At 38.6% G+C, this 19,763-nt stretch overlaps 1 protein-coding gene across 1 annotated transcript; it reads left to right on the forward strand.

The window, feature by feature from the left end:
• Positions 1-204: 204 nt before the first annotated feature.
• perp (p53 apoptosis effector related to pmp22) lies at positions 205-15,462 on the forward strand. Its single transcript, XM_034184220.1, has 3 exons — positions 205-546; positions 10,435-10,575; positions 13,398-15,462. The coding sequence occupies exons 1-3, from the start codon at positions 342-344 to the stop codon at positions 13,607-13,609; spliced, it is 558 nt and encodes a 185-aa protein (XP_034040111.1). The 5' UTR covers positions 205-341; the 3' UTR covers positions 13,610-15,462.
• Positions 15,463-19,763: the final 4,301 nt, after the last annotated feature.

The following is a 19,763-nucleotide window of genomic DNA, read 5'->3' on the forward strand; positions in this document are numbered from 1 at the left end:
ATATCTGATTTTTATTTTTTTATTTTTTATTTTTTTCTGCTGCTGTTCTGTGGCCTTTTACATTTTAACCAGGAATGTTTGAACCTCCCTGTCTGGTTAAACTTTATGGGTTTTTTTGTTGTTTTTTTTTTTTATTCCGACTGTAACCTGATCCGGGCGGTTCGGGGTTGGCTCTGCCTCCCGTGGCCCAGCCCCGCTGTTCAACACAAACACGTTCGTGTGGATCTCGCTGCATTACAAACTCGGGTGGGGCTTTTTAATTTTATTTCCACACGGAGCCACCGTTGAAAAGGCGCCAGGCTGCTCTCGCTGTTCTTATTTCGCCGCTGTGATCGTCGGTAATGTTCCGCTGCGGGATCGCTTACCCCCGGTGCAGGTGGATCGTTCCCCTGCTGCTGCTCTTCGCCATTATTTTTGACCTGATCGCCATCGCGGTCACCTCGGGCTGGGTGGAGGACGAGGACGCCAAGTCCCACTACGCCAGTATGTGGGAGGAATGCCGAGGCAGGAACAACGACTGGCAGTGCAGGTCGCTTATGACCAACCGTAAGTGTTTCACGGCGAAATGAAGCGCCGGTGTTCCCCCCGGCCAGGACTCAGGAGGAGGCCTACAGACTGAAGTTTAGTCTGAACTTATCAGGTCTTCAGAGCTGCAACAGGCTCTACTTCAACTTCTGGTTTTCTTCTTTACTGACGGGTTTGAGCACAAAAAAAATGACGAGAAGCCAAATGCGTGATTAGTTTTCACCTCTAAAATGACAGAATTTCTGTTACATTCTAAAATTAGGTGACTGAATTAATCCAGCCAACTCTGTGTAAGCAGTAACTCAGAAACAATAAATGCTGTCATCTTGTAAATGACTAAATTAACAGAGCACATAACCTAGAACAAAGTGAATCAAAGGTAGTTAACTTTCATGCACCAGATTAACCGAAAATCAACTTTCTATAGAGTGCTTATATTGAGGGTTTTCAATCACGTGACCGATTTGCTGCAGGACAGGTGCCGTCGCCATTCTGGATTACAAGGAGGCTGACGCGTGATAGAAAAATGAAGAGAATGTCCGGGTATTACGAGGCTTTAAATCCTCGAGATAAAGCTATTTTATCGTGATAGATGTGTAGCAGTTGGTTCAGTGGATCTGTATATTATACCAGATAGTGAGTTTAGTGTTAATGTAACGAACTGGCCGACCGTGTCACACTGCGATATTGTGAACTAGGAAGCTGTCGACCAGGTCAGCCTCGCCGGCCTCCTGCAGAGCATCACAGCGGAGGTCGTCTTGAAGTCCTGAGTGATTTCTCTCACCAGGCACTAGAATGGCAGCTTGCGGATCAGCAGCTCGGTGCTCAAGGACCACAATGTAAATAAGCATCCGTAGGAAGCATTCTTGTTGTCCTCTGCAGTATTTTTATGTATTGTTATATAATTTTATTGCCGAATAAAATACAATTCTGGGAGCAGTGGATTTCTGTTAGCGGCGGATCTCCCTCAGCGACACGGTGCTGTGAGGTTTCTTCACACCGACGTTGAAACTTCTGCAGTTGTTCGCCAAATGCACGAATTGTAATCAAAGCGACCACCGTGTCGTAATCCAGAATGGGCATGGGACACAAAATGACGTGACCGATACGTCACATGAAAACTCTCTATACAGGAAGTGGCCACAACTAGTGTTTTGAGGCCATATCGTTTCTGGCATCAGGTCAACTTGTAGCACTTTTCATTGATAGTTATTATAATACAGTGCTCCATTGTGTTTCTCAGCCCACCACCACCAAAAAGAAAAAAACGTATTTTAAAAGTTGAAAGTCCTTTCTGCAATTATTTTAGCAGCTTCGCCGCATTCTGTTAACTATCATCATTCACCACAACCATCTGTCTACTTTTCAGCATTGTGCTCATGTAGCGGCTGCACTCTGAGCTGTTGGGAGTGAGGTTTACTAACTACATCTGCACAGTGACACCTGCTGGCCTCCGATACACTCAGTGAAAATGAATCCCATTAATGATCCACCAAGACAAAAAAAAAAGTTTGTTAAATTACAGTGTTAACAAAATGTCAATTATGAGCAGCTGAGGTTAGAGGCAGGGCTATAACATCATTGTTTCAGAAACGTTCTCTATGTTCGGTGTCTTTGTGCTGGCATTACTGAATCTGACCCAAACCCTACAATCACTTTGGAATATTTGTGCTAACCCAACCAAATCCATTGACCAATGAAACGTGCTACAACTTGACCAAGTGGGAGCTACGAGTTAGTAGGTGATATGAGTTGACTATAAATCTTGTTTCCTAGCTTGATCCATTGGATGCTGCATTTATTGTGTTTATGTATTGCAGCTGCGTAGTCACCCAATGGTTATTATAGATTAAAAAAAACTAACATTTGAAGTCATTTTCAAAATTTGAATTTGTAGTTAGAAAAAACACTGCATTTGCTCATTTGTTTACTTTTTCTTCTGCACAGTAAAGTAGTGACAGTAGGCTCAATACACTGTTCCATAATGTAAAAATGATCACAACAATCGAGTTTCGGCTTATTCCGGAACACGCATCACTTGATTTGCCCTTTGTTTTTGAAACGTAATAAAACTACCTACAGTCACTGGAGTAATATGTTGCTTGTAAAAAAAAAAATAATAATATAATGATTGATTGTTTATTAGTACAAAGGCAGGCATATTGGCCAACCAGTTAGTATACTTGTTTGCAGATCAGAAGGTTCCCCTGCCCATTTTCCATGTAATAATGGAGTTGCAGAAGGAAGGGCCTAAAACTTGTGCCAAATCAGAATGCAGATCCATCTCAGATCTGCTGTGTTGACCCTGATTGGAGAGGAAAAGCTAAAAGCAGAAGGCTCTTAATTACTGTTTATTAATAACGAACGCATGATTTTTGTGTATATAAGTCATGCTTACTTATGTTCTTGATTTTGTTTTTTTTTATTCTGTTTGCTATACATTGTGTTCAGTGTTATTCATAAACTTTTTTTAAAAAGGGACTCGTAATGCAAAACCCACGTGCAATAACCATGATAAATAAACTCACCCAAGCTAACATCTAAGAATTGTATAGCACAGCTGTTACAAACCAGTATATTTGAAGAAGTATACCTAGCTCGCTGTACTTTGTCCGATATCTGTGTAGGACTGAAGTACAGATGATTCCAAAGTAGGTTGCGAGCATTATTTTGTTGCTATTTTGAGTGTGTGGTTTATTTTTATAACTCACAGGACCTGTCCTGTTCACTCTAATTAATTAATTAATTCCTGAACTATTTTAAAAAATAAATAAGGATTTCTCGCAAACAAAGCAATTACTAGTGGTGAGTAGAGTACCACGGGCTTGATTACTAACAATGTTTTTAAAAAGTGAACTTGTCTTTGATATGACAAGAAATAAGTCAAAGTTTTGCCTATTATTGTTTCCAGGTGAGTTGTTTTAAAACTGGTACACAATTCTTCTGTTAGTACTGTAGTGCACACGGTTGGTGTGATTCTTACAAAATCGTGGTGCAAGACCTTCTGTGCAGCATTCTACACCAGGGTTCTCGCCAGCGCGGTGGAGCATGGGGGCCCCTATGCTGCGATTTAACCAGCATATTTGGGGCATTTTAGTTTGTTTTTTTTCTTCTTCTTTAAAGGACATGTCGCACATTATTTAACATCCCAGTTAGCAACACAAAGTGGCCCTCAAAATGCAGGACATAGTGTTTCAAAGGGTTGTAAATTTTAAAATTTTCTTGGGGGGATGCCCCAGACCCTCCTACAATTTTCGCGCCTGCAATGCTCGTCGCACAGCTATGCCCCGATAAGTACCCCCTATGCTATGGGAAAAAAAATCCTGGTGAGAACCCTGTACACAATATACATGTGGAATTGTCAGAAAGGCCATCTGGTGTAAAACTTGTGCCAAATCAAGACATGACACAGAGTGAAAACGGAGAACTCTAAAGAAACCACTCCACCGTGACTCTTATGTACATGCACTAATTTTTTATTTAACTAACTGTTTGAGCTCTATTCCGAATTTTCCCTTTTTCACTCCATCGTGGCACAATTAATGAAAGAGGTGTGACAGATCGTTAATCAGTCTGAACCAAACGGGCTGAAACACATAAATTATTGAGATCTTAGAAATGGAATTGTTTGCGAAAGTGGTGATGGAACAGAGAGTGCTGTGAGACGAGCAGAATCTTGATCATTTCCAGGCATTTTTCTGCTGTTGTTTTCTTTCTTTTAATGTTCTTGCAGTTGTGTTCTGTGCTGTAAACTGTGGGCTGCACTTTTTTCCCCTTTTTTTTAGTCCAGGCCTTTGCTAGTCAAACAAAAGACAGAGCTGCTGCCTGGGTTACGCACACATTATTTCCCTGCAGTTTTGTGTTTCACGCTCCGTCTTAAATTTACTTGGGTGGATTTCTTGTCAGACAGAAAAAGTACTGTTGATGTGTTGAGATGTGTGACGGAATGAACACTGGTGTGAAAACAAGGTCCCTTCTGCTATAATTAGATGAATTTTTGTGCACTCCCAGAACATGCAGTTTCTCTGTGAGCGAGATGTCATCTTTTGGCATATAAACACTGTTGGCAAAGGGTATAAAGAATAGATAAAACCAGATTTTGAATGATCTCTGCAGATAAAATGCAGAATATGAATTTTAAAAGCCTTTTTTTTTTTGTATTTTTTTATTTTAACACTTTTAGAATTGAATTCCAATCACTAAATTTGAAGTTTTATTTATTTTTTCCAACACAAAAATAAGAAAAAAAAAAGTTCACACTGATAAAGTACAAGTTTAAACACTAGCATCTGTGTTCCTGTCGCTCAAAACAGCTGAGTAGGTTCAGAGTGTCGCATTGATCCCTGCTGACTGTGCAAATGTCATGCTGGTCTGGAATTGCACTTCAACAAAAACCTCCACAGACAGAATATTAGGCTTTACGTGTTGTTGCGTTGGTGTTTTGTCAAAATTCTAACGCACTTTCCTTAAGATCAGAGTGAAGTATAGGGTGGAAAGAAGGTAAAAACTGTTGAACAACTGGATGGCGTCATATGACTCATTTTCTGTTCGCCTCATGCGCGCTTAGTCATGTTCACGATTCTACAGCTTCACACTAAACAAATACACAAGCTCAACATTTATTGGTATTAAACTAATGTGTGTGAACAATGCAGTAGGCCATTATGTATCTTGCTTCAGTGGAATTCAGATTAGTCACTTTTAACTCATAATATCCCACTGTAATAATCTTCACGCGCATTACTAAAAAAAAATTAATATCTTTCAAAATAATGCTGAAATGATTGCTCGATATACAGAAGTATAATTGTCAAATATCCATATAGATTTTTTTTTTAAGCGAACAAAACTAATCAAACATTACAACATGGTATATAAAACAGTAATAACAATAAATATTCATAAAAGTTAACTCACTAAACCACAAACTAACAGTGTGTATATAGCTAGTTGGGAACGGGAGTCTTGTCTTTAACACCTCAATTTTTTGTTGGTACTATTCTGCGTTACCAGTGAAAAGTTTCAGTTAGCCTTCACAGATTTGCAGCAGTGACCCCATTTACGTGACCATAATAATTCCATAATTTGGAGTAATCGGATCATGGTAATAATCTTATTTGATGCATTATATGCACTTCAGTAATTCAAATCAAAAACCTGGTTTACTTGATTTTGGTTCATTAGTTGGCTTTCTTTTGAAGTAGAGAACAGACTGATGGAGCAATATCATCTCCATGTCTTGAAGAAAAAGATAGATCTCGCTCAGTGAGGAGGTGCGGCAGAGTTGCTTGATGTCCTGGCGCACAAACAATGAGGAAATAGGATGTCATGGCTTTAAACTATGACAAACTCCGCTCAAATCCAGCGTATATGTCTGCAAACTGCATACATCGCCAAGAAATTTGCTCTTTTGAATGATGAAACAAGGCACAGTGGACATTGAAGCGCCCTTGTGCATCCTAGCAATTTTTTTTACATACACAATGGACTCTGGAAACTTTGTGATCTGATGAAACGTGTTAGGAGCCCTGCTGTACCTCTGAAAATGTGAGTGTCAATTGCTTTTACACGTGTAGATGTAAAAGAAAGAAACAAATCAGATTAATGGTATATATGTACTGAAGAAATCGGACTGTTGGAGAGAAATCTAGATGTGTATCAGATAGCTGTTGTTATCTGATAAAGCATATTGTATTTTGCTGTTCACATGACCACTTGATTAATCTGATAACTCCAGTAATCAGATAATGATCGGGCTCTTAGTGCATGTACAACCCCTGGCAAAAATTATGGAATCACCGGCCTCGGAGGATGTTCATTCAGTTGTTTAATTTTGTAGAAAAAAAGCAGATCACAGACATGACACAAAACTAAAGTCATTTCAAATGGCAACTTTCTGGCTTTAAGAAACACTATAAGAAATCAAGAAAAAAAGATTGTGGCAGTCAGTAACGGTTACTTTTTTAGACCAAGCAGAGGAAAAAAATATGGACTCACTCAATTCTGAGGAAAAATTATGGAATCACCCTGTAAATTTTCATCCCCAAAACTAACACCTGCATCATATCAGATCTGCTCGTTAGTCTGCATCTAAAAAGGAGTGAACACACCTTGGAGAGCTGTTGCACCAAGTGGACTGACATGAATCATGGCTCCAACACGAGAGATGTCAATTGAAACAAAGGAGAGGATTATCAAACTCTTAAAAGAGAGTAAATCATCATGCAATGTTGCAAAAGATGTTGGTTGTTCACAGTCAGCTGTGTCTAAACTCTGGACCAAATACAAACAACATGGGAAGGTGTTAAAGGCAAACATACTGGTAGACCAAGGAAGACATCAAAGCGTCAAGACAGAAAACTTAAAGCATATGTCTCAAAAATCGAAAAATGTACAACAAAACAAATGAGGAACGAATGGGAGGAAACTGGAGTCAACGTCTGTGACCAAACTGTAAGAAACCGCCTAAAGGAAATGGGATTTACATACAGAAAGCTAAACGAAAGCCAAAAAAAAAAATAAAAAAAAAAAAAAAAAAAAAAAAAAGCATCATTAACACCTAAACAGAAAAAAACAAGGTTACAATGGGCTAAGGAAAAGCAATTGTGGACTGCGGATGACTGGATGAAAGTCATATTCAGTGATGAATCTCGAATCTGCATTGAGCAAAGTGATGATGCTGGAACTTTTGTTTGGTGCCTTTCCAATGAAATTCATAAAGATGACTGCCTGAAGAGAACATGTAAATTTCCACAGTCATTGATGATATGGGGCTGCATGTCAGGTAAAGGCACTGGGTAGATGGCTGTCATTACATCATTAATAAATGCACAAGTTTATGTTGATATTTGGACAATTGAAAGGATGTTTGGGGATGATGAAATCATTTTTCAAGATGATAATGCATCTTGCCATAGAGCAAAAACTGCAAAAACATTCCTTGCAAAAAGACACATAGGGTCAATGTCCATGAGCAGATCTGATTTGATGCAGGTGTTAATTTGGGGGATGAAAATTTACAGGGTGATTCCATAATTTTTTCCTCAGAATTGAGTGATTCCATATTTTTTTCCTCTGCTTGGTCTAAAAAAGTAACCGTTACTGACTGCCACAATCTTTTTTCTTGATTTCTTATAGTGTTTCTTAAAGCCAGAAAGTTGCCATTTGAAATGACTTTAGTTTTGTGTCATGTCTGTGATCTGCTTTTTTTTCTACAAAATTAAACAACTGAATGAACATCCTCTGAGGCCGGTGATTCCATAATTTTTGCCAGGGGTTGTAAATGGGCTCAATGATAAACAGTTTTGGTACCATCCCCAGCCACAAGTTCTGTTCTTAAATTCCAGTTTTACTTGCCTAAATATTACAGCGGATTATACTGTTCACTAATCTGAGAGGGGGGGACTACCTGTGCAGTGTAAATGCTGCCTTAATTGGCAGCATAATCAAAAATTAAAATGGGTGCAAACTGTGAGCCCATTTTAAAATTTTAGCATTGCATCCTGAAACCAATGAATGCTTAAATGTAATGTTATATTCATCAGTCATATATCTAATATAGGTTTTTTGTAGGCCGGTCATGTGATTGTTGTTACTATATTTTAAGATATTGTTGACATGTTATGGAGCATTCGTTGTTCATTTAGCATTGTGAGCTGCTCCCACCTTCACACTGTGGTAATGTGACCATAAATTAGTTATTGAGCTTCTGACATGGCTGCGTTTAAGAATTTACTGTGGAAGTGAAAAGCCGTTGTGCTTAGTGTGCTTTGGTGAGTAATGAGAACTGAACCAGTAGAACTAGTCAGGTGAGTGCCTGAGGAGAGAGAGCGATGCCTGAAGGCAAGGTAGGTAGGGCGCAGTTCCACTACACAAACACACGTGAATAATTTAGTGGACTGGTCTGGTTTCAGGAAATTGGTTGTAACATTGCGTTATGTGTTTGGCTGAAGTTTTCACACATAAAGATACTAGTACATTTACAGTTACAAGCTTTATGCCATTTGTGAATTCCTTTTACCACCCAGTCGTGTTCAGTTAAAGGTTTAGGTTGAGGTTTTTTTGTTGTTTGTTTGTTGTTTTTTTTTTTGAAAGGGGGGCGGGGTGCAGGGTTTCGGGTCAGGGTTTTAGATTGACGCTGTATAATCTGCCTCCAGATTTGTGTGTGTTATTTAAGGGTGTGTCAGGTGTGTGCAGTGAGTGTAAGCTTCCCCGCATTTCTATGGAATGTGCTGTCACGTTGTACTTTGTCACTGGTGATAAAGTGTTCATTCAAGCTACAACAATGAATAAAACCTTTCTGACCCTCTGCTTTTTTTAAGTTGAAAGGCTTATTTAATGAAGCTCTTGTTTCAGAGATTCAATTGCAGCGAATAACAAATTAATCTGACAGAAATACAATTTTATATTGCAGAAATGTGCCATTGCTCCTGCAATGGTTCTTGTGTGTGTGTGTGTTTAAATTTTGTGCAAAATCTACCAAAAAAAAAAAAACTGGAGGGAAGCAAAGTCTACTATCCACTAGGGATGCACAACTATATCAGGAAAATATCTGTATTGGCCAGTGACGGCTTTAAAATGTGAACTAGCATGTTGCCCGTGGGGATCCACGAGCTCTAGATTAGGTGTTTATAAAATATGTACTTGACACTTTTCAATGGTGGTAATAAATTATGCAAAGTTTCTATAATGAGTTGGAATAGTATGTGAGTCCCAGAATGTTTTTAGAACCTTATACCTCAGCAGTTTTTAGAAGAACTCAACAACCCTTTTTATTTCCTGTTAATTACGTAATTTTTTTTATGTTAATTTACTGTCTTAAAGCATTTATAAATTGTTTAGGTTCTTGTTATCATATACACACTTATTATTTTTATTATTATATTTTATTATTACTTATATTTTGTCATTTGATTTTTAAATGGACTACAACGGAAATGAGTGTTTTCACTTTCTTGTGTCATCCATGTATTTTTAACATAAGAGTATTATGTACTTAACAGTGAACTTACTAAAAATCACGCTCGCTTTTAATATATAGATGATTTACCACCCCCTGCTGGAATGGTGTGTGAGTCTAGAATGTAATTACCAATGTCCATTGTCCAGTGTTGTTAGCTAATATCTGTAGTTTCTACAAAAATATTAGTCCCATCAACATTCTGTTTTGGCAGCATTCATCCTTCACCCAAAATACATAAGCATACCATATGGCAAATGTCAGCTCTCCCCAGTTTGTTTGTGATCGAAATTATACCCATACATGCACACAGAGCTTTTTGTCATTTCTGCATCCTGCCGCAAGCAGGTGCTTTTATTTTTACATACCTACAAACAGAGATGGTGGCAGAAGACATCAAATACAATACACTTCCCACTCATGGTAACAGAAACATGACACTTGACTAAACTAACTAAACCAATTGAACTACAAAACACAATAAATAAATAACACTAACAATACTGTTAAACTAGCATGAACCACAATAACATTTAAAACCCCAAAACTCTGAACGCCCATGGTGCATTGCAGCACAATGCCCATTGTTCACTGTTGTTAGCTATTATCTGTAATTTCCCCCAAAATATTAGTGCTATCAACGTTCTGTTTTTGCAGTGTTCATCCTTGAACCGAAATACATAAGTATACCAAACGGCAAATGTCACCTCTCCCTGGTTTCGCCGTGATCAAAGCCATGTACATGCACACAGGTGCGACTTCAATAATATAATATAGAATTATCGGTGTCTGCAGATACTAAAATTTGAAAATAAATATTTACCTTTGCAATGACAACAATTTTACTTATAGTATCTGTGCATTCCTTGAATTTCAAATTGAAAAGCTCCAGTTTATTTGGAGCTTTATTTCCAGGTTTTTATGAGTATTTCTGTCTGTTTGACTTCCAGCTTGGGCCCAGGCCGTAGCTGCTCTGATGATCATCGGCCTTCTCATCCTCATTGTTGCCTTCATCATCTCCTGTGTGGCTCTGTGCTGCACACTCAACGTTTCCCTTCTGCCCATCGTCGGAGTGCTGTGTATCATTGTTGGTATGTGTCCCACACATAAATACATCCACACAGTGAGGGACTACAAACTTGATACTGTTGTCCCCTTGTAATGAGAAGGTTGTGGTTCCAAACTCCTGGTTCCTGGTTTCTTTGACTGTGGAGTTTGATCTGCGATAGGCTCTACATTTCTTCACCATTGGTATCTCATACGACGCTTTGCTGGGGTGGTCTTCATTCATTTTATGCAATTAATGATGAGTTAGATATGACCTCTCTGCCATTACCCTTGTCCAAAGTAATTAAAACCGGTGCAAAATGTTTCAGTGTAAGAAAAGTTGTCTTTATTTGGGTATGTCCAAGAAATCACTAATTGTCTAAAGAGAAAGCAGCATGGCAGACAGAGAATAGCCACCAGAGAACAGCATTAAACCTGAAGATTGACATGTTTTATACCAAAGGATGCCAAATGATCCATTGCAACCCTCATCTTGGCTTTGATATTTTCAATTTATGTCAAGTTGTCGAGATTTGCATTCAGTTTGAATTCAAGGAGGACAGTTTTAGAAATTTTAATATAGTGAAGCCTGAATTACTTTGTTCCAAATGGCATAAACAAATTAAAATTCTGGCGTGAGACACCCTGAACTGGACAGGACGCCAGTCTGTCGCAGGGCATCATATAGACAGACAAACATATTCACACCTACGGACAATTTAAAGTTTCAAATTCGCCTAACCTGCATGTCTTTGGATGTGGGAGGAAGCCAGGGAACCCACACAAATGCAGGAGAACATGCAAACTCCACACAGAAAGGCCCGCAGGTGGGAATCGATCCCATGACCTTCTTGCTGTGAGACAACCATGCTAACTGCTAAGCCACCGTGCTGCTGAGAGCAGATAATGTGATTTAAAAACAAAATGCTTCCAGAGGAAAAACTGGAACAATGGACTGCAGTCTGAAGAGAATGGAGTAAGGACAGGAAACAAGCGAGAAAGGGGAGGAAGCCGGGAGTTGGGTGTTTACTGAGGAGAAGGGCAGGGTGGGGTTTTGTGCCCAACAATTATGGCAATAATTCAATGTTTGTCGGGGTTTGACTCGCCGCACCTGGTCTTGGAACATGGGGCGGAGACAGACTATCACGTACAAATCTCACAATCCTTTCGTTGCCAAGACATAACTCACAGGTATATGATGAGGTCTTGTTTGAAATCTGCCACTTGCAATTTAATTTAGACTGCAGCTATTTCACACACTGCTGCAGCTACTGGGAATTTTGCCACCTGATTCCACACAGATGGCCCGGAATGACTCATGTATCATAGTTCTGTAAAAAAGAGATAAAAGATGTAAAGAATCTTATTAGTTTGTGATACACTTAAGTATCTTTCTGTACAGATTTCACCTCATTAGTACAGAAACAGTATTCCTAGATCATCATTGTTGGCACCTTGTTGAACTTTTTTTTTTTTTTTTACTTTCAAATCAATGTTCAGGTGTGACACATTTCGGTGTCGCGCCTTTCTTAACAATAATTGTCTGGAAGTTTTGACGTGCTACCCGATACCCTCTGGTCTGATTTCTACCGTGGATAAACACTGACTCACCACCAGTAGACCTCACAGATGTTGATATGGTGACGCAACTGTGACACTCTTGTGTGAATGTATTTCCCACGCCCTCCTGTCTGCACTCTGGCAGCTGTTATTGAGCCAGTTGTGTGACTGTATGCCTCTTCTCTTCATTTTTTCTAATTATCTGTCCGGTTGATGAACTTTTTTCTCTTGTTTTGAGCTTGTAATCAATTTTATGTGTGTAAAATGTCAATCAAGCCGCTTTCTTTTGTAAGAGTTTAATGTGTTGGCACCTGTTGTAACTTATCAGTTCATCTACATTCTCATGGAGGGAAAAAAGTTTAATTGGAGCCAGTAGAAGTAATTAAACGTAAAATTAATTTGAGCATATTGCAACGTATATCTTTAGTTGGAATTGTTCTTTTTACCTCTCAGCCCCTGAAGGGGTATTGTCGCCACGAATGACGCCCATCTGGTAAACTTTTAATTTCCAGTTAACAGAAGACCTGCTGTAGGTATTGATTAATGGGCGTGGGTTGGGTAGAGGAAGACGCCTATTGAAATTCAGACCTGTTGCTCAACCAAGATGGCTGCCATGGCAGCCAATTCAAATATCATTTCTGTATGGTAATTGATGAACTGCAGGAGGACTTGGTTTTCCATGGTAGATCCTTGGTGGATAGAGAAAGACACCTATTGACCAGGGCTGTCGCCCCACCACCAAGAAGGCTGCTGACGGTCAATGTGAATTTCAGATTCCATTCATTAATTCAAATCACCATTGCTGCAAACATGCCCATTTTACCAGAACAGTGAGTGTCCCTTGTTAAATTTTGTTTTATGATGTTTACTACTGATATTTCAGTGATTGGCATCCTTCCAGCACATAGGCCTTCCTAACGGTTCAGATTCAGACATTTCATACCTTTAAAACAAAGGAGGGGCTGATGGGTACTACTCATGACTTTGGGGCTATTATTATTTTTAATAAAGATTCAATAAGATGGGTTGTTCATTAGTGGAATCATAGGCAGGTCATGTAAACTCCAATATACAACTGGTTATTGGTTATATTGTCTGGCATGGTCATGGATTAGTTCTACAGGTATTAAAAAAGTGGATTTTGTCAATTTTGTCCAGTTTTTATATCTAACCAGTTAGTTTGTGCTAGTTGCTTAATTTTCTTTTTTCACATGATGATGGCCACTGTATGGGGAAAAAACATAAATATCATGTGGTTGTATATTGTCTGTTCCTCATATTTTTCCCCATCTGCCTTCCTGTCCAGTCATTATACAGTTCATTGCCCTGATCATCTATCCAGTCAAATTCAACGAGACGATCTTTGAGGGCAACTATTACTACACCTGGGCCTATGGATTTGGTTGGGGCGCCACCATCCTCACCATCGGCTGTGCCATCCTCTTCTGCTGCTTGCCGCGCTATGAGGATGAGCTGTCCGGCCTGGCCAAGACCAAATACATCTACACTTCTTCCTAGAGACACAGTGACCCAGCCACCCAGTTGTTGTCAGGTTTCACTCTGAGCTGGACCTGCTGGACACACTGAACATTCTTTGTACACTACATCAAAACCCAGGGTGGCTCATTTCACTCAATTTAGGTCTGTCAGTGGAAAGAGTGTATTCTGGAAGTGGACTGTGCTTGATCATCTGAACAGTTTTAACATTAAGATTCTAACAAATCCAATCCAAAACCACCCAAGTGCACTTAACATAAAGGATGTTGTTAGAGCTGACATAGGACCTTAGGGCTCATTCATCTCGATTCCAGTGTAGAATGCAAGTGCAAACTAAGAGTTTTTCAAGGTGGGAAAATGAAATCCTGAATCAACATTTCATTTTTGGCCCACATGCTCATGACTTTATGCATTTCTCCAAAATGTCATTTTTTTATTCTGTTTTTTATTGTGCAGAAGGTAAGAGGGAATGAAAGGCATAGATTCAAAAACAAATATACTCTGGAAAAAATGGAAAAGTGCATAACAGTTGTATTTATATATTTTTGCACCATGTTATGCATTTTTTTAAACGTTGTTTGTTGTCTGAATTTAGCATTGAGTGTTCTTAGTCACCAAAGGGAAAAACCGGGAAGGGGGCGGTTTTGTGCTATTTTGGTATCTGTTTAATACACTAATAACACTCTTCACGGGTCGGCGTTTGAATTTTCTTACATAGCAAGGTTGTTTTTTCTGTCTCCATAAAATAGAAATGTTTTCATTGAGGCAAATTATTATGTCTATTGTAGATAGTATTTTACTGTAGGATTCTTCTAAAAGGAACATTTAGATTACAAATGTTCAGGAGTGGCTGAATAAAAAAAAAAAAAAAAAAATCCCCAACAATCTTGAGAATATTGCAACAGATTTTTGGCAGGAGAAACTGATCTGAAATTGTAGGTTTAATGCTTATTTTGTTTAAGGGGGAACAATATTACCTGAATTTTTAGTCTGGTCATTTTGTGTATTAGCAGTTTTTTTTTGTTTTTTGTTTTTACACCAAACTGGCGGAGATGGTTTCATATTATAGAATTTTGCTAATAGAGTATAAATTGGTGTAACTGCTAATCTTAATTGCTGTTAAAATCTATTTTTTATGGAAATACTTAAAGGTGAAAAAAGTTGTAGTCTTTCATTGACCATGTTGTATCGTGGAACAAAACTTTTGCAGTGTATTACACTAATCAGATTAATTTTTTATTACTGTACGCTGTTTGACACAGTCAAGATGTTCAGACTTTAAATGTATGTAAAGTGTGCCTTAGTGTCTTCAGTGTTGCATTGTTGGATCTTTGGCTGTCAAATTAAACTCACCTGCCTGGTTTCACTGAGTCATAATTCCTCTTTAACATTGTCATTAGATAAATGTATTTCGTGTGAAGGCTGAATTCATGCCCAAACACGCCCACATTTTAATTATGCCAAAGACTTTTAAGGGAAAACTGATCTTTGCCTGGGAGAGTAACTACGTAATTTGTGTAGAAATAAAAAATACCGTTACTGATTTATCACACCACTCTGTTTGTTGCCAAACAAAAAGGTGGTGCATTTCAAAAGCTTCAACACTAAAAGTATGACTCTTGAGGAACTGGGATTTAGGTTGTGACAGGCCAGATTCCAACATGTTCACACTTGACAAAAAAACATGAATGGGGCCTTATTTAAAGTTAAGTTAAAACACCAGTTTTAACAGCACAACACTGGTTATTTTATCCTTATTTACTGTATTCATCCACTGCTGTTAACGGCTGTTTGTTGTTCTGCAATTGTATGAACTGCTAATGTTTGGTAGATTGTGTATTTTTGCAATAAAGAGTTTTGATTTCAATAAGGTACAATTTTGGGGATTCATTTATAAATTGCAGTGATTTCAAATTGGTGTTACTGGAGGTCCACTGGTCAGGTCCTGTCATCCAAACGGGGGTGAAAAGTAGTCTTTCACTGACCAAGCTGTATGTAGAGACGAAACTGTTTTTCAGCAAATTACACTCTGTACTATCCGTACAGAGTGATCACTGGTGCTGGTTTGACACCAAGTTGGAGGTGTTCAAACATAATGTACATGTAATCATTGGCTTTTGAATTAAACTTATCTAACTGGTTTCACTGAGTCATATTTCACTGGTAACATTACCATCAGACAAATATATTTCACTGGAGGCTGAATTCATGCCCAAACACAACCATACTTTAATTTATGCCAAAGACTTTTAAGGGACATTTGACCTTCAACTGGGAGTGTACACTAACTTGGAGTCATAGTTTAACCCTTTTATATCACATTTTTTCCAGTAGAATATAACAGATCCCAAATGGGTGAGCTGACCATTTAAAGACAACTTTTCAATTTGTTACAATATGGCTTTTACATTTTTTTTGTGAAAAGTACTTTTAAGTAAAAAAAAAAATGGAATGACTGAGCCATTTCAAAGTATTACAGTAGTGTTCAGAATAATAGTGCTATGTGACTAAAAAGATTAATCCAGGTTTTGAGTATATTTCTTATTGTTACATGGGAAACAAGGTACCAGTAGATTCTCACAAATCCAACAAGACCAAACATTCATGATATGTACACTCTTAAGGCTATGAAATTGGGCTATTAGTAAAAAAAGTAGAAAAGGGGGTGTTCACAATAATAGTAGCATTTGCTGTTGATGCTACAAACTCAAAACTATTATGTTCAAACTGCTTTTTTAGCAATCCTGTGAATCACTAAACTAATATTTAGTTGTATAACCACAGTTTTTCATGATTTCTCCACATCTGCGAGGCATTAATTTTATTGGTTTGGAACCAAGATTTTGCTCGTTTACTAGTGTGCTTGGGGTCATTATCTTGTTGAAACACCCATTTCAAGGGCATGTCCTCTTCAGCATAAGGCAACATGACCTCTTCAAGTATTTTGACATATCAAAACTGACCCATGATACCTGGTATGCGATATATAGGCCCAACACCATAGTAGGAGAAACATGCCCATATCATGATGCTTGCACCACCATGTTTCACTGTTTTCACTGTGAACTGTGGCTTGAATTCAGAGTTTGGGGGTCGTCTCACTAACTGTTTGCGGGCCTTGGACCCAAAAAGAACAATTTTACTCTCATGAGTCCACAAAATATTCTTCCATTTCTCTTAAGGCCGGTTGATGTGTTCTTTGGCAAATTGTAACCTCTTCTGCACGTCTTTTATTTAACAGAGGGACTTTGAGGGGGATTCTTGCAAATAAATTAGCTTCACACAGGCGTCTTCTGTCACAGCACTTAGAGGTAACTCCAGACTGTCTTTGATCATCCTGGAGCTGATCAATGGGTGAGCCTTTGCCATTCTGGTTATTCTTCTATCCATTTTGATGGTTGTTTTCCATTTTCTTCCATGCGTCTCTGGTTTTTTGTCCATTTTAAAGCATTGGAGATCATTGTAGATGAACAGCCTATAATTTTTTGCACCTGCGTATAAGTTTTCCCCTCTCCAATCAACTTTTTAATCAAACTACGCTGTTCTTCTGAACATTGTCTTGAAGGTCCCATTTTCCTCAGGCTTTCAAAGAGAAAAGCATGTTCAACAGGTGCTGGCTTCATCCTTAAATAGGGGACACCTGATTCACACCTGTTTGTTCCACAAAATTGATGAACTCACTGACTGAATGCCACACTATTATTGTGAACACCCCTTTTCTACTTTTTTTTTTTTTTTACTAATAGCCCAATTTCATAGCCTTAAGAGTGTGCATATCATGAATGCTTGGTCTTGTTGGATTTGTGAGAATCTACTGAATCTACTGGTACCTTGTTTCCCATGTAACAATAAGAACTATACTCAAAACCTGGATTAAACTTTTTAGTCACATAGCACTACTATTATTCTGAACACTACTGTATATTGAAGCTGTTACATTAATTCAAAATGGTATTCCCTACAGCCCAGTAAATTTCTGAAGATTTAATTATTTAGTTTATAAAATTTAAGTGCATGTAATTTTGTACTACAGTGATTATACTTGTATTGATATTTTAAGGAGAAAACACCTTAAAGCTTGGATCTGATTTGGTATTGACAGATACCAACACCAATATAAAGACATGCATCACCTTTCTATTGGTCATAGGAGAGGTGATGGTCTAGTGGTTAAGTATTGAGTGAAGATCCTCGGTTAAAAAAAAAAATCCAGCCAGACTGGAAAAAGGGCCCTTGGGGAAAGGTCCTTAATCTCCTAGTTGCTTCCAGGGTGTAGTGAGCGCCTTGCATGGCAGCACCCTGACATGAATGGGTGAGTGCAAGGCATAATTCTAAAGCTCTGAGCTTCTGATGCAGATGGAAAAAGCGTTATATAAATGCAATCCATTTACCATGTGACCTGTCACTTTGGGTGACTTTGCAATGTCCAACTCAAGATCATAACTGGAGCCAATACGTATTAAACATGATGGAAGGTTTGTGTGTTAGTCAAAGATAAAGTGGTTCAGTGTTGGACATTCTTGATAAAATGTTGAGGCCACTGTGGGCCTCTCTCAGTCATGGGTGACCATGGGTGAAAATATCTGTCCAATAATTAGTTGACTGCACGTCTTGAGCTGTTCCTCTTGTGGCTGTAGCGACCGATGTGAGAGTGGCACTCACAACCACATAGGTCGCATCTGTGCTAACTAATGCTTATTTTCAGATATGGAGCCAACCTGGAGCTGACTTCTAATGACCTACAGGGGTCAATAAAGAATTACACAGGGGTCAAAATTTAAAAATGCTCCAGTCATGTTGAAAACTATACCACATTATTTGTCAGATCATAACAATTCCAAAAAGGTGTAGTTTGGACTATTTATGACTGAACGTTCTGGAGTTATGGGGTAAAAACAGCAAAAATGGTAACAAAGGTCAGTTTCAGTTTGTAGAGGGGTCAAAAGTTAAAGTTGCTCCAATTTTGGTTAAACGTGATGCAAATTATTGGTTGAAATTAAAGGATTAATAAATGGAATAGTTTTGACTGTGATGAATGCTTGGTTTTCAAAGTAAAGGTCAAACAGGGTCGACATCCATTGGATTCTATGATGGATGACACGTTACACTGTAACATGGTAACTAAGCATGACAGATTCCTTTTTTAAAATGCTATTAACTCAACCAATAATTTGCATAATTTTTTACCAAAATTGGAGCAACTTTAACTTTTGACCCCTGTACAAACTGAAGCTGACCTTTGTCACCATTTTTGCTGTTTTTACCCCATAACTCCATGGAATTCAGTCATAGATAGTCCAAACTATACCTTTTTGGAATTGTTATGATCAGACAAATAACATGGTATAGATTTCAACATGATTGGAGCATTTTTAAATTTTGACCCCTGTGTAATTGTTTATTGACCCCTGTAGCTCATTAGAGGTCAGCTCCAGGATGGCCCCATATCTGAAAATAAACATGAGTTAATTTAGAATATGTGTGCCAAATTCCATGCTTTTATCACAAAATGAACTATTTTTATGGGAATTTTAGCTAAGCTGCACCACAATAACGTGGGAATGTCGTTGCACTGCATCCATTGCACGCTGACAAACACACGTTCTTTGACAGATTCTTCTTAGTGAGGTCCAATGGCTAGTAAATACCAGGCAATTGAGATCTGAGGACCTGCTGCAGCCTTCACAGCCACTGGGTTACAAGCCATCACCTTCTCCACCTTATCTCCTGTTGAGGACTTCTTGTTTGTGTTCCAGAGCACCTTTAGCTGTTTCGTGTTCAGGGTTCCTGTTGGGCCTTCGTGATAACCGTAGCGGCACACAAGGTCCCCACCATATTTCACTCCAACATGCAATCCCTGGCTCAATCCATTACCCAGGTATCATGACGCAGTGGAGCGATTGGATTTTGCCACCTATCGATCATAAGACGCGAGTGTTGCCCATTCTAGTATACACGTTTCTAATTAAGTTAAAACTGACTCCGATATGAAAACTTAACATTTATGTTAAAGTAGACTTGCAAATGTCTGTGAGGATGAATGTCAAGTTGGAGCTTGCATAAAATTGATGTCACATTTTATCCACAGACACACAAACAGTTAACACTCTGAACAAAAGATGTGAGTCATGTTTTACAGCATGCACACACCCTGCGTGCCCCACCCAGGGGCCGA

Source organism: Thalassophryne amazonica, chromosome 13 (genome assembly GCF_902500255.1).
Source record: "Thalassophryne amazonica chromosome 13, fThaAma1.1, whole genome shotgun sequence".
In the NCBI taxonomy this organism is placed as follows: Eukaryota; Metazoa; Chordata; class Actinopteri; order Batrachoidiformes; family Batrachoididae; genus Thalassophryne; species Thalassophryne amazonica.